We start from the raw sequence: 19,625 nt of genomic DNA on the forward strand, positions 1-19,625 counted from the left end.
AAGTTGTATAAACTTGTACACGTATAATGTGTTAAATTCTGGGAATATACACTTCCTTCGAATTGGATGTAAGTTAACACAATGTGTTTAGTATATAAAGCTTGAGTCGAGGCTCGATGGCTAGACAGTGATATCTCAAATATGATGAATGGTGTCTATCTAAGTGTATGCATTAACGAAAAATATTGTTGTTGACTGTAATCCATTGTAATAAGAAAATCTGGGAGGATACTGGGCGATGCTCGAAAAGGCTTAAGATGACCGAGAATCGGTGAATCTTGATAGTGAGGAATGGCGATCATCCAAATTGTATTTAATCAAAAAAAAAAAAAAAAAAAAAAAATGTCAACATAAATATAAATAATAGTAAATGTTACAGTTGACTGTACTCAATATGTAGTAAGAAGATAAAAGAGGATACCGGGCGATGCCCGAAGGGCCGTAAGGGCCGAGACTCGATGAGTCTGGATTGAGTTATGATGGCTATTTATAGTTATATTAACTAACATTAAAACCTTGTAACTAACTAATATTAATAATAAGCTACTCCTTAATGATCAATTTAACACTCACCGTTGCGCTACGGCCCAATCCCATGCTATAATAAAATTATCTGAAACAAATTGTTTGTATTATGAAGTGTGTTTTGTTTCTTGTCGTCCATAGAAAATGAAACTGCTTTTCATGCGTATGAGCGTAGCGAAGTAGTATGAACTCAAAAAAGCTAAAAAGCGGTATTAAAAAGATAGGTTTTTATATTACATTTAAAAGGGATGAGTTTCTGTTCGCTTCATGTGAAGCGGTAGCGCATTCCAAAGCTTAGGGGCTGCCACAGAAAAAGCCCTATCACCAAATGTAGTCAACATTTTACCACAAGGATAATCCAAGAAAACACCATTATTCCCCGACCTAAGTTTATAAGAAGATACTTTCCGGATGGAAAGAAGATCCTTTATGTACTTTGAAGAAAGATCATGAAGAGCTTTAAATGTCAACAACAGGATTTTAAAATGAATCATGTGTGAAACAGGCAGCCAATGTAATTGACGAAGTACAGGTGTGATGTGATCAAATCGATGTGTGTTCGAAACAATTCTGGCAGCTGCGTTTAGCTATCTGTGACTTTGGCAGATCATACAAAAGGCTATTACAATAATCAAGACGACTGGTCACAAATGCATGAATGGGTTTTAAAAGAGAGTCTTGTGTAAGGAACCGACTAATGCGTTTGATGTTGTGAAGATGAAAAAAGGCTGCAGAGCAAGATTTATTGATGTGGGTGTTCACGGTAAGTTCAGAATCGAACCAATACCCCAAGTTACGAACACATGTTGTAGGTAAAACAGTAGCTTCACCTATCACTATATTGGAAATATTAATTTTCTTCAATTGCTGCTTTGATCCGATGATCAAAAATTCACTAAAGAAAAAAAAAGACAAAAGAAAACTGTTGCCTCAACTCAGTTGTACTGTCTGTCCTCTGCTGTAGTGGCCCTTGCATCCACCAAATTATTTGGCCCAAATTATTTGATCAACACGTCCAGAAGTATTCAAAGTTAAATACAACAGACAAGGATCAAGTATCAAATGACAAGAATGAACCTGGCTTTCGTAATCGGCTGAAGGAAGTTGCTTCCTGGCTTTCCTTGAACGTCCTCGCTGAGAAACCAATGTTACTTCTTCAAATTGTTATTCATTTCCTACAAGGCATATCTTCTGCTGCTTGGATGGTATTTCTAGTACCTCATGCAGTATCAAGAGGTAAAACTCTCTCTGCAGCAGCTCTGTTATCTACTGGAGGTGGTGTTGGAAACCTTGTTGGCAGACTTATTCATATTCCTCTGCAGGGCTACAATATCATCAGTGCATTTTGGTTCTTTGTGCTACAGTGTGTTATATAAACTCAGCTGTATTGCTCATGGATTCATTTGCCCAAGATAATTATGTTGTAAGTGATATTACTGTCTTTTTGTAAATTTGTAAACAATCCATTACAGTTGTTTTATTCATATATTATACCAATGAAAGCTAAATTTCTATGTGTTTATATTGCGGACAATAAGATAATTCTAATCTTTCGTGTTGTTTAAATTGGCGTTTGATCAAAAGGACATATTTTTTTATTTTTTTATGGCAGGTCCTGATGTTTTTGACTTGTGTCAACGGTGGCGCCATTGGACTTCTAAACATTCTAATGACGTTAGTGGTGAAAGAAATGTACGACGAAAGTATTCTCGTTGATTCTTATATTTTAGGTAACTGCCTCTACGGGCTCGGAGAAATCAGCGGAAGTATTGCAGCAGGTAAGGTTTACTACCATCGTAAAAATATGTGTGATTAAGTTCGGTTGCAATGCCATTGGTGTTTTTGTTTTTGTTTTGATTTTTAAGAGAACTTCATTTCTTCTTGCGTATTATCTCTTTGCAGGGTTGTTTTACGACCTGACACGAAGTTACGACCTAGCCTTCGTCGGGCTTGGAATCATCAACGTTGTAATGATGGTGCTGATGCTGATGGACGGCGTTATTCAGCGATGTTGTATCCACCATTGATTACCAATTGCTCATAATGCTTTCTGCCTTCACTAAGGTTTGCTTTGAGAGTTTTTAAGTCACAAATTTGGTTCCCGGTGTTTGAACTTAGTCATTGTTATTGTTGTATTCCACGTCGTTGACTGCAATATTTTGTACACGCCAATAAAAGCCAAAACTTTGTTGTATCACGTGCTTGTTTAAATAGTCTATCCGGAAACCCTACGCCGTAACCTCCTCGAGGACGAAACACTTCTCAAAGAATGTCGTTGAACAAAATCAAACAATAGACTTACGAGATTATTACAAGCGAAAATAGACTTAGTATGTGGTTATTAAACCGTTTTACTATTGTTCTTGTATAGGCCGCTTTCGAAACCACTGCTTCGGCTTTGGATTCGGCTTCAGGCTCCGTTTTCTGGTCTGAATCACGCGCAATTATTTTCAAAACAACCGCAGGCCAAAGCTAGCCTGATGAGCCGAATCAAAAGCAGAAGCCATTGGTTCGAAAAGGGCCAAAGTGTACTTCTTCCAGTATATGCCCCCTATCTTTCTCTTGGGTACTTTATTTTGTTCCTTCTATGTAGGCCTACTCTTTCTATTTTGTACCAATTAACCCCTTTCTAACGTTTTTTTAAATATTTTTTTTTATATTGGTGTATTTTTATGGAAACAAGAAAGGACAAAGGAATTTCTCATGCAGTGACAATCAAGTTTTAATGTATAGTATTGTATTGCATTGGATTACATTGTAGACAGATGTCTTTGACTTTAGTTCAGTAAAGTTAAATTGAATTAAATTGGTTGGCGTCAGATAACGGGAGACTCTCAATCTGTTTTATTGTGATGCTCATGGATGTATGCTAACTCTATCTCTACGCTTAATGTCTCTCTAAAGTATTACACTTACTTATCAGTAACTTATCGAAGTTCGTCACCTTTTGGATTTATAAGGTACCGTTTTTGTGTTTGAATAGTCTTGAAGTAATCATTTGAAGCACAATAATTGGAAAAATCATCCTTATGATCCTAGTGAAAAAAGTGACAGTATCGGAATTACCTCCTTTAAAGTTTTAAGTTTGAATAAATAATTTCCTCTGTGGAAAAAAAGTCAACCCCTTATGAGAGGCTCATCCCCATAGGAACACTCACAGACCCATAATTCACTACATAAACAAATGCACTAAATACCTCGTGATTAACATTAGGCATAATTCTTATGACATTTTGATTGAAAACAGTGAAACCACCACCCTACACAGAATTCATCAATATTGCTAGTTTACGTTACTTTTTAAAAATTCGTATACGATGTTATATTAAAGTCACCTGGAAAATTTTTTTTTTCTTTCAAACATAAGAGTATATGCTTACGAACAATAAAACAATTTTTTTTGTAATTGTTTGTCACGATTTATATGTTTAAAAAATATATAAAGTTGTTTGGGGGCTGACTCCGCCTACCCCTTTTGTGACGTCAATCGAGGCAGACTTTGCCTGCAATGCGTATAGTAAACACACGTGCAAAGTACATGTACGTCCAAGTCGTGAGTTGGAACATTTCAAAAAGTGTTTTTCTGCATTCAGCAGCAATACACCTGGTCGGCATTGCCGGAAAAAATATATATTTTTTTTTGAAACGTACAAACTCACGACTTGGTCCGTACATGTACTTTGCAATTGTGTTTACTCTACGCATTACAGGCAAAGTCTGCCTCGATTTACGTCACGAACAGCGCCCTCTCGGGTCGGGGTCTACTCTTAAATTTGTAAATAACATAAAAACTGATTTTTTAAAACCTTAGTTAACTGTTTATTCACATTCCACTCATCAAAACACATATTAGTGACAAAAGCTTTATTTTGAAAAAATACCACTTCCAGGTGACTTTAAAGTTCCAAATCAGATATTGGTTAGAAGTATTACAGTCTTGGCTCAGCCCTCGGCATCTGTGATTCGCTGTCTACTGGAATTTCTTCATGATGTTTTTAGCCATAAGCATCTCTCTTGCAGCTGCAAATAAAACAATATCATGTAAAATTAACTTCAGACAACACTGTTTTAGCAAAATGATCGTGAACTTAAAAATATAGTCGAGCTCTATATGCTTATGTTTTTCAGCTCTTACGTTTTACTACATCTAGAACTGTTTTTAAACTTGCCAGCACTGTCGGAGCTATGATGATTTACTTGGTTGTCTTCTAGACCGTTAAAACATTGTTCGGCTAAAGCAGTGGCAAAAATCTATGTTACCACTTAATAATGTTAGAAAATGTTTATAGGGAGTGGTAATGAACCCTTAACGATTTTAAGTGAAAATGTTATAGTTAAAACTAAATATTAAGTGACTTACAGGCTGGAACACAAAGGTCGCACATTGCTGGGCAGTTTGTCAAAACGTAAGAATGGTCAGCATCACACCAGCTCTTGGGCCAGCCGGGGTTGGCTCCACAGTATTCATGTGTGTCTTCACACACCTCTAAAATACAAATAAATTGAATAAAGAGTCTTTGAAACTCCTTGACATTCTTAAAAAACTTAAAAGCCCAATTCTCATCTATCTTTGTCTACACTTCAAAGTTGTTATCGTTATTTTGTTTGCCCTTGAGCGCATAAGAATGAAAGACTCGTCTTATCTCGAGTTTGGAATAGTTACTCGTCGTGTCTTAGGACTAGCTATACGTTTTTGATATCTCCTAGGACGAGTCCTAACTCTTGTGAAATCCACCCCAGGTAGTGCAGCTGAACTCAAAGTGCAATGGTCCACTGCTATTATTTTTCAAATTGTAACGTCAAATTGTATGGTTACTCTACAGTCGAGTGATTTGGTCTTCGTCCGGAAGTGTTGAGGATTCTTTTCAGGAAACACACTGTGTGTTGATTTTGCATTGAGATAAAAAGCCTCCCCCTCCAAAAAAAAACCCACCCCAAAACAAAAAACAAACAAACAAAATCTACGGAGGAAAAGATTTACTTCAGACACGCAGGTATCTTGGTTTTTATAATCCCTAGTATTTCTCAAAAAGAGTTGCTTAACACAACAACTCGGTGTTAAGGTAAATAGTTTTAGTCGGTGGATAGGAGGGCAATTCAACAAACACACTAATCAGATTTAATTATAAATATGCATCCATGTGGATAATTTTTTTGCTCTTTCCATTGTTCCTGTACTTAAGATTTTCCCATGTAATTTGTAAACAAAACTTCTTATGGAGCACCCGGTCTTTAGCATTTCACTATGGAGCCCTTTTATTTCCCCTTTTTGTTTCTGCCTTGGTCTCCAGAAGGTACCGAATATGAGAGCATACTTTCGTAATTGTACTTTTTTGATTACATTTTGGAAGTTACCATTAATATTCAAGTGTTGTTCGCCATCACTGTTGATTCAAATTTATCTTGAAAGATATATTTACTTACTGCCACAGTCTACTCCTGTGAAACCAGGACCGCATTGGCATGAACACTCTTGTTGATTCAAGACACCGCCATTTTTACACACCTTTACACAGGCTGGTGAAGAGAAGAAAACACGAAATAGAATCAGTCTAAAATTATTAAAGACAAAGACAAATCAATTACAGTATTTTGATGATGTAACGTTCAGACACCGGAGAAAGTCAATCTTTTTATAAGAGTTCGGTAACGTTAAAGTTTTCACGTAAACACCATTCATTATTACTGTGAAAACTTGTTAAAAAATAGGGTTTTGTTTAGAGAACAAATTTTCAAAGGCAGGATTCAATAACTAAAAAACAATGCTTTCACTTTATTTTTGATTTGGAATATAAACTCTCCTTAAAAACAATGATAAATTGAAGCAAACGTTCAAAATATCTATGTTTAAATTATTTTGACTGATGTAAGCCTACTATAAAAGTACTTACTACTACAATCAGCTCCTTGAAACCCTTCATTGCAGTTACAGACGCACTTCTCACTGTCCAGAATCCCACCCTTTAAGCTACACGGCAACAAACAAGCTGAAAGTAGATGGAAAAACTTACTTTTAGGGGGAGAGATGTATTTAATATAGGTTTTGAGTCGCGGTACCGTAACAATATTGAATGAAACCCAAGTGCGCCCTCAGTGTTCAAGTGTTTTAAAAGTTATTTGCAATTTAGATTTTACTTTCATCAGTCGAAAAGTTAAACTGGGAAAAGCCTAGACTGGTCCCCTCTTTATCCGCAAAGACAGGTACTTGATTTTCAGAACCAGAAATTGTATTGGACACAACGATTTCATTGGATAAACGTGCAGTGACGTAGGCTTTCTATGTATGTGTTTTGATTGGTCCGGTGACATTATTATTATTATTATTATTTATTTGGCAATTCACATAAAAATCCAAAAATAAAAATAATTTATACGTAAAGGATAAAACTCTTAAAAACATTAAATATATAAATATATACATCTGGATTGGAAAACAGTAAAAAGGGGGATACATCAAGATACAAAAAAGGAGGACAGGCAGTAAAAGAGAAGACAAAGTACTACACGACTGAGGACAACAGAAAGACAACAATCCAGATTTGCCAGGACTGACAAAAGTGCCTGCACTGTCACCAAGAGGTGTGACATGTTGGCAGCTGCAACAATTCCTTGTGGTCTTATGCTTATGGATCTAGGTGAAAGGTGAAGATGGACGGGGATTGGCCTAGGCTAGAGGCCTCTCTCTGGCGTTATTCACGAGCCTCGAAGTGTGACGTCAGATGTTCAGGCTAGGACATTCCCTTAAACAACTGACGTCACACTTCATATCCTGAGCATCTGATGTCACACTTCGAGGCTCGTGCAAATGCCTTGTGAAAAATGTATAGCATTACGTGCTCGGGTACACAGGTCACACATTGCTGGGCAGTTGGTCAACACGTAAGAATGGTCAGCATCACACCAGCTCTTGGGCCAGCCGGGGTTGGCTCCACAGTACACATGTGTGTCTTCACACACCTCTGAAAAAATAAATTAAGCAAAGTGTTTTTGAAACTCATTGTTATTCTCGAAACTTTAAAACTTTAATCCTCCATTTACATATATCTACTCTGACAAGTTTTATCACTCTTCATAGTTTTTCAGGATTAATCTGTTTTTCCCCCCAGTATTGCCCAGCACCCACAAGAACCAACCATTGTAAACTATAGAAGAATTAAAGGCAGTGCAACTATTTCCATGTCCAGCGCCCTAGAGCATGTCTATGATTAGGGCGCTATATATAAGTTTTGGTATTATTATTATTATTACTAACTATACTGGTATAATGGCGTAGCCTACGCGTTCATATTTATTATTTAGCATAGTCAAACTGTCTGAACCTGACAAGCAAGTGCGTTTATCTTTGTCGGGAAGAGCTGGGGATTCTAGTCAGGAAACACATTGGTGTTGATTTCGATTCGAGGTCAATAGAAAAACCCAGCAAGCTTTTCGAACTTTCATTTTTATTCTGAATTAAGAATGCGGAATTCATTAATACTCGAGACATAGAAGTATTGTGATTCTTTTATCTAAAGTTTATATCAAATTTACTCAACACACGTATCCGGTATCGATTGTAATGGTAAAATCCTTTGTTGTTTAGTGGATAAGAGGGCATTATATAACAGGACCGTAATTTTGTTTTGCAACTGGTCTAATTATCTTGTTCGGTATGGTAAATATTTTCTTTGTGTTTTGCATAGATTATCTACATAATCAATGTTCTTGGAAAATATGTTATGATCGATGTTCTGCCTTCCGCCCAGGTAGTAATTAAAAAGCAGGGCAGTTCTTTTCCGAACTTAAAAGTCCCTCGAAAAATCCGAAAAATCCACTCCGCGGTATTATAGTAGAACTTATAGCAAGACAGTCTCTAAGAACAAAACTTTACATGGCAAGTATAGACACACACATGGCGTTACCGCAAACTAAATATATTTTGATACCTCACCCTGCAATGCCTCAAATCCCATACAGTGGTACACTGAATCTTTTTAGTCACTAAACCAATTTGTACATTTGCTAATTGCTCATGGTTCGATGTATATTGATGGATTAATTTTATGTATTTTTAATATTTCTATTTCTATTTTATGGGTTTAGGCCCTTTATATTATATCTAGGTCTGTTGTTTCTAACGTTTTGTCGGTTATTATTCGGTTTAATAGTATTTTGCCTCTATGTTTTTAATTGGTCTTGTTTCTGTTTAGCCTTTTAGTTTTTATTGTTAGGCGCATAGAGGAATCTTTTATTCATAATGCGCCTTATAAATGCTGTTTATTATTATTATTATTATTATTATTATTATTATTATTATTATTATTATTATTATTATTATAATGTATTGTAGCGGCGGTGCCGATCGACCGGTAGGGGGCGCCAGCACGACTCCCCTTCAGAGCAACGCTTGTGGCCCAGACCAGCCGATCGTGTCTGCTAGCTGGAGAGGGCGCTCTCTGGCCTAGGTTTCTGTTTCGTGTAATTTTTATGACTGGTTGTGTGTCTTGTCAGCACTGAACGATCCCCGCCTCTACACCCACTACACGGACAAAGACAATCGTCACGGAACCGCCAGCACCACCAGCAGGGGGGCGATGATCATTTTGGAGGGCCCCCGACAACGCCTCCACTGGAACTGAGTGACCACTTCTCCAGGGACGACCGGATGGAGCAGGAAGTGCAGACGGACTTGAACACCTCACAGGACAGTTTCCCCATAACAATTGTTTTGTTTATTGCCATTGTGAAGGGATTGCTTCTCTGGCGAGCGATGCCGCTCGCTGCCTGCTTCTGGGACAAGCAGGGTTCTAGGAGGGGGCAGTGTAGCGGCGGTGCCGATCGACCGGTAGGGGGCGCCAGCACGACTCCCCTTCGGAGCAACGCTTGTGGCCCAGACCAGCCGATCGTGTCTGCTCGCTGGAGAGGGCGCTCTCTGGCCTAGGTTTCTGTTTCGTGTAATTTTATGACTGGTTGTGTGTAAATAAACCTCCAAAGAAACGGACAGAAAAGGCAGTTAATTGTACCTCAATTGTGTCATTAAACTGTGTACAACGCAACCCACGGTCAACGCTACAGTATCTTTCGAGATATTTACTTACTGCCACACTCGTCTCCAGTATACCCGTCAGTGCACTTGCACACACAGTCTTGGTTGTTCAACACACCGCCATTTTTGCACACCTTTGTACAGGCTGGTGACGAGAAGAAAGCACAAACAAGAATCAGTCTAAAATTAGAAACATTACTTCAGAAAAAACACGAATCGAATACAGTATTTGGGTAATGTGACGTCCTCGAGGGGAAAAGTAAATCATTTATGAGTTCAGTAAGTTTTCCCCATAATGCACCATTAATTTCTTTTGTGAAAAAGTCGCCCCAAAAGAAAACAAGTTTTTAGCTGTTCCGACCGTCCGTCGGAACAGGTATTGTTTTCGTCTAGATTTTTATTGTTTTTATTATTATTATTCTTTGTTTCTCCCCTTAATCCCATAGCGTTTGTACACGTTTTTGCGGCAGCCTAATCTCCTAAACCATAATTAGTCTTGGTTCCAAGACCATTGGTGTTGCGCGGTCACACACAACCAACGTTCCGATTATGCACGGCAAAAACTGTCCACGCTTGTAATGAACGAACGCTAGCGGGCGCTGTTTCTCTGATTTACGGATCTCACCATGTCCTGTGCTCACCATGGTCTTGGATATTTGCAAATTGAAGGCGTGGCCAGACTATGTAAATTACTTTTAATGTATGCAATATTCATATCACGTGACGAATTGAAGATGACTATTCAAACTAGATCGAGTCAAAGGTCAATATGATCGGCGGTCTATTTTTAATAATCTTTGCTCAAAGAGTGATTCCGTGGTCATTATAGGCCTATTAAAAGGAAAACAGTGAAATTTTAAGTATAGGTACCTATTCAGATTATGGATACGTGACGATTTGAAATCGTAAATAATGGTCAAAAATCGAACGTAAAATTAGCATTCAGAGAGTCCGTGTATCGGACGCTGTATGGCCCCACGGCGTGGAGCAATCGGAACGTGAAATAAGCCTTGTGGAATATCACGTACCGCCCATGCCGTGTCTCGTGGGGTTGAAGGTGTTAAATCCCAGGCGCTATGAACTCCCAGCTTGCGGGTGTCGAATCCGTTGTTTCTTATGATCGCAACGTTCCAATATGCTCCATTTTAATTAATGGCCCCTAATTTCTTTTTGTTATGAGTTTTCAGGTAATTTTGATGATGTCAAAACCTAGGAATATCGCATATTGTTATATTGACAGTGTTATTGTGTGAGTAGCTTAAAAAAATTATGAGAATTTTTTATAAAAGGTTTAAATAAAAATAATGCTAAAACAAAATTCCCTCAAAGCATAATTTTGTCAAACAAAGTATTATTTTTTTAATTCTGTGAATGAAGAGTTATTTTTGAGGTAATGATTAAACTGGACAACTAGTGGAATTTAATGACCCGACTATTCGCCTCAAATAACTGGGAGTTGAATAGCAGTAGTCGCCGCTGGACAAGCAATCAAAACTCGAAATTTCTCATGAGTTATTCCAAAAGATATTGTTACGACTACATTCCCAAAAAATGTTATTTGGTTACGTTCCAAGCTACGCAGCTACTCGGCTACGTTTACGTTCCAAGATACGCTTAGGTCTACGTTCCTTCAAGTTACACTATAATATCAAAAGGTATGTTTTCAAGCCCGAGTCAAGCTACGCTTACATTCCAAGATACGCAGCTACGTTTACGTTCCAAGATACGCTTAGGTCTACGTTCCTTCAAGTTACACTATAATATCAAAAAGTACGCTTCCAAGCCCGAGTCAAGCTATGCCTACGTTCAAAGATACGCAGCTGCGTTTATGTTCCAAGATGCTACGCTTCAGTCCAAGATATGCTTACGTTCCAAAAGATGTCAACGTTCCAAGCTACACAGATACTCAGCTGCGCTTTACGTTCCTTCAAGTTACGCCATAATATCAAAAGGTACGCTTTCAATCCCATGTCAAGTTACGCTTACGTTCCAAGATACGCAGCTACGAATTATGCTTTACTATCCAAAAATTTACTTGGGCACTACAAAATTTCAAATTTAATTAAAAATTGGCTGGCAACCAGTTTCTGCTAAGCAATACTATTTTGTGCTAACTATAAGCAAATTGTTTAGCCAATACAGGCTTCATCAGTGTGGGCCCTGGCACGTCGGGAGCATAACGCCACGGTCGCATTTCAAGCTGCATATCATGGCAATGCAGGTGTCTGGATCTGGACATTATACACAGAAATGTTTGTGCTGGTACCACGAACCTTTCTTTATCGTATTTCCACCCTGTGTCAAAGTTTCAAATCCTACTGATCTGAACATTGTTATACTCCGATAAAAACATATATACCCACACACAGAGTAAATCAAAAGTCATGCAATGGAATTACTGCATGCATTGTACACTACACGCACAACACTGATAAATTATTCATGAGCCAACCGCAACGCAGCCTCTGATTGGCTCCACCGGAAAGTCGGGGGAGATTTGCCGAAAACAATAAAAAAGTTAAGACCGGTCGTTGCAAATGTTCAAGACCATGGTGAGATCTAAATCAGAGAAACAGAGCGCCCGCTAGCGTTCGTTCATTACAAGCGTGGACAGTTTTTGCCGTGCATAATCGGAACGTTGGTTGTGTGTGACCGCGCAACACCAATGGTCTTGGGACCAAGACTAAACCATAATACGAAAGAGTGAGTTTATTATACCAAATTGAAGCTTAGAACATAAGCTTAATTCTTATCGTAAAAAAAATTAAAATTGTTAATTAATAAGCCTTAATTAAGCTTATGAATATTTAATTAGCAAACCGAGTTAACACCATATCTCAAAAAGTAGACCGCCAATCCTGAAACTTTTTTCAGCTATACACTAGTCAGGTCCTGTTAATGTGATTTCCGGCATAAAATTCTGGACGACGTCACCATGACGTCATGTATTGCACGTTTTGTGTCTGTGCACAAACACAATGGCTCTTGAAGTGTAAACAAACCCAGCTTTCGGAAACATAATTTATGCGATTAAAATTAAATTACATGTTGTACACTTCCCAAAACTGCTTTAGATTAGGATATATTTTATTGATGGTCATTTTAAAAGCATCAGAACTTATAGAAACAGTGTAATTATTTTTAAAAACCTGTATTTCCGGGGAAGTTTTTTCAAAGATCATGGGTACGGCGTAAAACTCGATTTGAATAGTCAAAATTGTAAAACTGTAAACTTGACCAAGTCCTTATCCCATTTTCCACCGGTATTATTGTGTTTTTTTGTTCAATATACATAGATTTCTTACGGTCACCGACTAGCGCAAGTCTAAACTTGTTCCCAAAATTTGACAAGCCTGAGCATGGTGCGTCGTGGACCGGGTTCATTTCAGGCGACGAGCGTGGACGACGAAAATAGACCGCCCGGGATTAGGAATTATTTACGGGTAAAGTCACCTAGTTCGCGCCGGGGACCATTTGCCTAAACTAATTCCAGTATTTCGCGTTACGTTCGGAAATTAGACCATGACAAACAAAAACTCTTTGACAGGAATACAAAAGCAGAGATTTTATTATGCTGACTTTTCGCCGGTGGTTGAGTGGCTCAGTTTTATAGAGCTGCTTATAATAAACAGGCAAAACATTTTGCTTTACAAAATTGCAGAAATTGAGCAGAACACCTGGATTCACAACTTGAACATGAGGCATGGTTAAGCTGCTTTTTGTGTTTAAAAAGCTATTATGTAGTTTGGTCCTGGGCCAATGGCTTTTAAAGGAAAGAATCGCAGCGCTTACGTAATCAGGGAACTGTGCTTATGCTAAGCGTATTTTACAGCTTAGCAGGGAATGTGTTCTTCACGTCACAATTCGCATCAACAAATTTGCTACAGTTGACTAATTGTGCTCAACTCCTGCGAAACTTTCACTGCGAAAACAGTGACTAAAAAATTTGATTTGCATTCGCAGGAAAAACCGTGCTTTACTTGTGACAAAAGTAGGCAGGGGCGACTAGTGTGCTTTAGTGTTAAAGCCGCGACTACAAATTATTATTTGAGTCTCGACTACTGTTTTTCTCTACTCCGTTATAATCGTGTCCACACATCGACTACAAAATTTGTCCCGACTACCTGTTTGGTGAACCAGTTGTGTTGCTTACTACTATTCGCAACATAATTAATATTGCCCTTGCGGCAAAGCGGCACAAATCTTGAGAATCTGTACTTTATCTTGACAAGTGTCATAGTTAGGTTTGAATTGCGACTAGTCGAGTAGTAAATTTCACTAGTTACACCCATTCGCAACATAATTAAAAATTTGTCCCGACTACCTGTTTGGTGAACCAGTTGTGTTGCTTACTACTATTCGCAACATAATTTATATTGCCCTTGCGGCATAGCGGCACAAATCTTGAGAATCCGTACTTTATCTCGACAAGTGTTGTAGTTAGGTTTGAAGTGCGACTAGTTGAGTAGTAAATTTCACTAGTCACACCCAATCGCAACATAATTAATATTGCCCTTGCGGCACATAGCGGTACAAATCTTGAGAATCCGTGTTTTATCTCGACAAGTGTCGTAGGCAGGTTTGAGGTGCAACTAGTCGAGTAGTAAAATTCACTAGTCACCCATTCGCAACATAATTAATATTGCCTTTGCGGCACATAGCGGCACAAATCTTGAGAATCTGTATTTTATCTCGACAAGTGTCGTAGTTAGGTTTGAGGTGCGACTAGTCGAGTCATGATGGGAACTTGCTTAATGAAAAAGATTCAGTGCTCTGCAGAAGCATTGAATTCTGCGCTTACGTCAAGCGAAATAGACTGCTTATAGCAGGGATTTCTTTTGTTTGTGTGCTTCCAAGCTCGCACATTATTTTTCAAGCTTGCACATCACAGTAAAAGGCGGAAAATGGTGATCGTAAGCGCAGACTTTGGTGGTCATGAGAACCATGTAATTTTGCCCTGTAAGTAGGTTTGGTAAGGCCTACACTTCAAACATGTAAAGTCAAAAAAGATTGTTAGTACATGAGGGGAAATCTTGTGAAACTGGTCCAATTTGACTCTGCTTCACTGTACAAGCAAAGAATTGACACAACAGAAGCGCAGATATTATCGCTTACATAAGCATATTTCACAGCTTAGCAGGGATATTTTTGCTTGTGCGCGGGGAAACTTATCATATGTAATCTTTGCTTTGAACTAATAGACTGTGCAAGTCTCGCGCAGATTTGAACTTCCGGGACCATTGTGGTCCCAACCTTATGGAGTTTTACGTCGGGGAGATTTTGTTTCGTCCATTACTTTAGTTTAATATAGTTTATTACCATAAAAATGACATATGTTGTTAAAAATGTAATACTAATTAACAACATATGTAAAAGTAAAAATAAAGTCAACATAAAAACAAAGAAAAACCGATATTTAAACTTGACCTCAGGTCAGGTTACTTGTAAAAAATTAAGAATTTGTGCCCATCTCCGATCACGAAACTTACGCAGACGCTTGTTTTGGCCGCGCGGGATGGAAAGCCTTTTCATTTGTCGCTTAGGCGTCGGCTTTCTCTTTAAAATGCGTCACGCGTTTATCTAACGCCCTTGCGACCATCGTGCGTCCGCGTATAAACCAGCTTTCAGTAGTTTCACATTCGGGCGTAGATTTACAAAAGGGGTTTCAAAGCATTTAAGATCAAACAAACATCCTTGTCCCAGAGTTTTACTTTTGTCTATACATAGACTTTAACCGATAATTGTGTGTTTGTTTAAAAAGCTAAAACTAATTTAAACAAGCTCTAATGGGTATTTTTGTTGTTCAGATTCGGCATTAAGAAAAAATTAAAGCAAAGATTTGATTCATAAAAAAATTAAGTTATTCAGTTGTCGTGTTTTCTCGCTCCGGTGCGCGCGAGACTTGCACAGTCTATTGCACAGATATTTCAGCGCCTGCACAGTAAGCAGAGAATGGTGGTTGTATAATAAATGGGCAGAGTTTGGTTGAAGCAGACACAGAGCCATAAAACTGGGCCGTGTTCTATAGGGGAAGTTATAGCTTGACATTTTATGACAGTTTTGGTCTCTGAGACGTACACATACAAATACAGAGTCAGATAAAGACATTACGGTGCAGAAATCGTGCAATTGAAATGTCTCATAAGAGCGCCCCCTATCGGCAGGAGTAGGAAAATAAAGGATATCCTACAAATTAATTATGTGTTTTTAAACACGAAAAATAATATCAAATGGAAGCTTTAGGATGTTTAGCTTAATTCCTATCATAAAACATATTAAAATTATTAATTAATTAACCACCAGTGACCCTCATTTGCATATTAATTAGGAAATCTTTGCAGCATCATATCTCAAGAACATCACGGCCGACTTTTCAACTGTTTGTTCTTAAAGACTCCTTGGGGGTTGGAGATTAAATTGAAAAAACTGTGACCTCAAGTTGACCTCTACTTCCGCGTCAACCGGAAGTGTCACAATATCTCAAGAACTATACAGCAGATTTTCAAAATATTTTCAGTTATAAACTCCTTAGGCATAAAATATTAACTTTAAAAGACCGTGACCTCAAGTTGACCCCTACTTCCTGGTCAACCGGAAGTGGGGCCATATCTCAAGAACTATACAACATATTATCAATTTTTGTTTAGTTATAGACTCCTCGGGCATTCAAGATTAGTTTGAAACAACTTTGACCTCATGTTGACCTTTACTTCAGGGTCAACCGGAAGTGAGCCCATATCTAAAAAAGTACAAAGCTAATGTTCAAACTTCAGTTAAAGACTCTAAGGCAATAAATATTAGCTTTGGAAAACTGTGACCCCAAGTTGACCTCTACTTCTGGGTCAACCGGAAGTGGGACTATATATCAAGATCTACACAACCGATTTTATAGACTCCTTGTCATTGCAGATTAATCTTTGGTAGCTGTGGGCCCACGTTGACCTTTACTTACGGGTCAGCCGGGAAGTAAGATCTTATAACAAGAGCTACACAACTTTTTTTAAACCTTTTTTCAGTTATATATTCCTTGGGCAATGAAGCACATAATCCAAGCAAAACAACAAGGAACAGCTTCGTGTTTGTTCACAAACACTTAATGTCTAGTTTCTTTAGGAATTACAAAGTTCCATTGAGCAAACATCAAAGTAAGGAATAAAAAAAGAAAAAAGTATGCTTTCCCTTGACTTTGATAGTTTTCACGTTACAGCAAAACCCACTGAAACAATGATATAAAGTAAATTGTTCTCAATTGTTTTTCTTCTTCTCTAACTTTGTGGTCTGTTCTATATAAATACTTACTTCCACAATCAGCTCCTTCAAACCCTTTATTGCAGTTGCAGACACATTTCTCCATGTCCAGCGTCCCACCCTTAGAGTTACACGGGATTAAACAAGCTGGAAGTAGATGGAGAAGCTTACTTTTAGGGGAACATTATAATTAAATGTTTCTTTTTATTCGAATACAATCAGATTCGAAATATCCACTTAAAACGTCATTAGGAATTCATCAAATTACTTAATGGTGTTTCAAAAGTTAAAACTTTGAACAGTTGAGAACTTATTGATTTGGCTGAAAATAGTTTCGTTTATAGACTTCACTTAAATTGTTTCAGCTTGGCTAATGTAGATCGGAATGGATGAAGCAGGCAACATTGGTACAACAGCGAATTTTTGTATAGGATGTTGTTTTCTCTTAGTATATTTTTTATGTCCGTTTTTAGAAACGAAACCACTGTTGTTTGGGAACCACTGTTGTTTAGTTACCTCAATGATGTATGATTTAACAATCGCTGCGTCAATGATGAATAACAAGTGAGTGAGTTCGTTGAATAAAAGATCTGAAAAGAATGATTCAGTACTTATATCTTCTGGTATCCTTGTTACAAAAAGTGCACTTATGATTGTGGCTTCGAAAACACGCGGAATGTATGTTGAGCGTTCTTTCTTTATAACATACGTGCTCGGGTACACAGGTCACACATTGCTGGGCAGTTGGTCAATACGTAAGAATGGTCAGCATCACACCAGCTCTTTGGCCAGCCGGGGTTGGCTCCACAGTATTCATGTGTGTCTTCACACACCTCTGAAAATACAAACAATGAAGCAAAGTGTTTTTAAAAGCCAATGTCATTCTCGAAACTTAAAAGCCAACTTCCCCTCCATAACTATCTACACTAACATTTTTGATTATCACTTCAAAGTTTTCTTGGTAAATTGTTTGCCCAGCACCCCTTAGAACCAACCATTGCATGCTGCAGAAGCAGGTGTTGTAGATATACTGTGATAATGTGTGAACATGTGCAGATTTATCCTTTTGCAGAACTTAGTCAAAGTGTCTGGTTACCCAACAAGCGAGTGATTTCGACTTCGTCGGGAAGAGCTCAGGACTCTCGTCATGAAACACAATTAGTGTTGATTTTGAATCCAGAGGTAAACAGAAAACCAACGCACACATTAAGCACTTTCAATGTATTATGAATAGACCTTTATCACGGTGCGGCCGTGTTGATTTTCTCCCGTTCAAGTGAATGTAACCAAATCTAGGCTTGAGGGCAAAATGGTATGTTTCCTTTTTGCACAATGAATATTAGCATCCATTATATGATACATGGAACATGACCAAAATGGTGGCAGCATGATAACAGTAAATTGTGGCATTGCCTTATATTAATCGTTTATTTCAGTGATGCGCAAGTTTGGCCGATTAGCCTCGTCCTTCTGAACCCCTCAGTTTGGCATTTGTGTGATCAAAACTTTGAAAATTTATTGGATAATAATTTTAAGCCTGCTAAACAAATCCAAAACAAACTTCTACATTTCAGTTAGATACCATCGGAATAGTCACTCCATGCACTTGGAGATAAAACAAGTATGGCAATATTATTGTGTTAAGACCAGTATATTCATTCACTAATAAATAAGTTCAAATTCTTCAAGGACCACCACCTGAGACTATGTAAGTACTTTTAGTTTTTGCTACATTTTACAATTTGGATTTCACTTGAAAAGTTATTGCAATGATGGCACTTAGCTATTGCTTCGTCCATCGGATTGGACGTAAATCCGTTGGTACCGTTTTTGTGTAACGCACGTAAAAGAACCCAGTGCACTTAACGAAACAGAAGGGGATCGCCCCGGTGTTGCTGTTTTGAATTGGCAGCATATTGCGGCACAGCACCCTATAAACCATAATGCAAAGTAAGTAGATCTCATAGTTGAAACGTAGTCCCACATACCTTGCAGGAAATACTGCATATAATGTTACAGCGCACTGGGTGTCGGATATGCTCGCTATAATTATAAGAAGCCACTAATATTATTAATGTGGCGTTACTGCTGTACGTCAGACTCATCACTGTTGAATTAAATATATATCTTCCCCGGGATTAAGACCTACTTTCACAATTTGCTCCATTGAAACCAGGAGGGCATTTGCAGGAACACTCTTCTTGATTTAATACGCCGCCATTTTGGCAATCTTTTGCACAGGCTGGTAACGAGAAGAAAGTAAAATAGAAATTTTAGTAAACAATTTTACAAAACCAAATGCATATTGAATACTGTATTTTGGTGTAGTGACGTTGAAAGGAGAAAGTAAATTGTAAATTAATTAGGAGTGAAGTAAAAATGTCCAGCTTTAATTTTCTCAAATAAACACTATCCAATATGACTCAATATGAAAACTTCATAAAATACACAAAACAAAATAACAGGTTTTTAAGGGGTTCAAAATAGTGTCATATCGGCCAAATTTCAAATGCAGGAGTCGAAAAACTAAAAATGAAGCTGTCATTTATGCTTTCAAATTTTCGGTCAGGATTGTTTCCAAGCTTTTCTCTATAAATACTTACTACTACAATCAGCTCCTTGAAATCCTTCTTTGCAGTTGCAGACGCACTTCTCACTGTCCAGAACCCCACCCTTTGAGCTACACGGCAACAAACAAGCTGGAAGTAGATGGAGAAACTTGAATTCAGGGAGGGGTGTACTTAAAGGCCTACTTGTTTTTCAAAATAATATTTTCTTTATAAAGATCATTTGTTACCAGAGACAGTTCCCGCGGACTGTTTGAAAA

At 38.0% G+C, this 19,625-nt stretch overlaps 1 protein-coding gene and 1 pseudogene across 3 annotated transcripts in view; one reads left to right on the plus strand and one right to left on the minus strand.

Moving 5' to 3' along the window:
• The first annotated feature begins 1,242 nt into the window (after positions 1-1,242).
• LOC139946236 (uncharacterized) lies at positions 1,243-3,385 on the plus strand (annotated as a pseudogene).
• An 857-nt stretch (positions 3,386-4,242) lies between these two features.
• The window catches only part of LOC139945964 (uncharacterized), a 70,914-nt gene continuing 55,531 nt past the window's right edge, over positions 4,243-19,625 (minus strand). For 2 of the 3 annotated variants that reach the window (XM_071943508.1, XM_071943509.1), the window contains exons 10-19: positions 19,402-19,497; positions 18,948-19,040; positions 17,508-17,633; positions 16,850-16,945; positions 9,603-9,695; positions 7,359-7,484; positions 6,417-6,512; positions 5,950-6,042; positions 4,886-5,011; positions 4,244-4,545 (exon numbers count right to left, since the gene is read on the minus strand). In XM_071943508.1, the coding sequence (XP_071799609.1) occupies positions 4,496-4,545; positions 4,886-5,011; positions 5,950-6,042; positions 6,417-6,512; positions 7,359-7,484; positions 9,603-9,695; positions 16,850-16,945; positions 17,508-17,633; positions 18,948-19,040; positions 19,402-19,497 (995 nt within the window). In that variant the 3' untranslated portion in view covers positions 4,244-4,495. Of the gene's footprint in view, positions 4,546-4,885; positions 5,012-5,949; positions 6,043-6,416; positions 6,513-7,358; positions 7,485-9,602; positions 9,696-16,849; positions 16,946-17,507; positions 17,634-18,947; positions 19,041-19,401; positions 19,498-19,625 lie in introns of all 3 variants that reach the window. The other variant, XM_071943507.1, reaches the window with a different exon arrangement.

This window comes from Asterias amurensis, chromosome 13 (genome assembly GCF_032118995.1).
Source record: "Asterias amurensis chromosome 13, ASM3211899v1".
Taxonomy (NCBI): domain Eukaryota; kingdom Metazoa; phylum Echinodermata; class Asteroidea; order Forcipulatida; family Asteriidae; genus Asterias; species Asterias amurensis.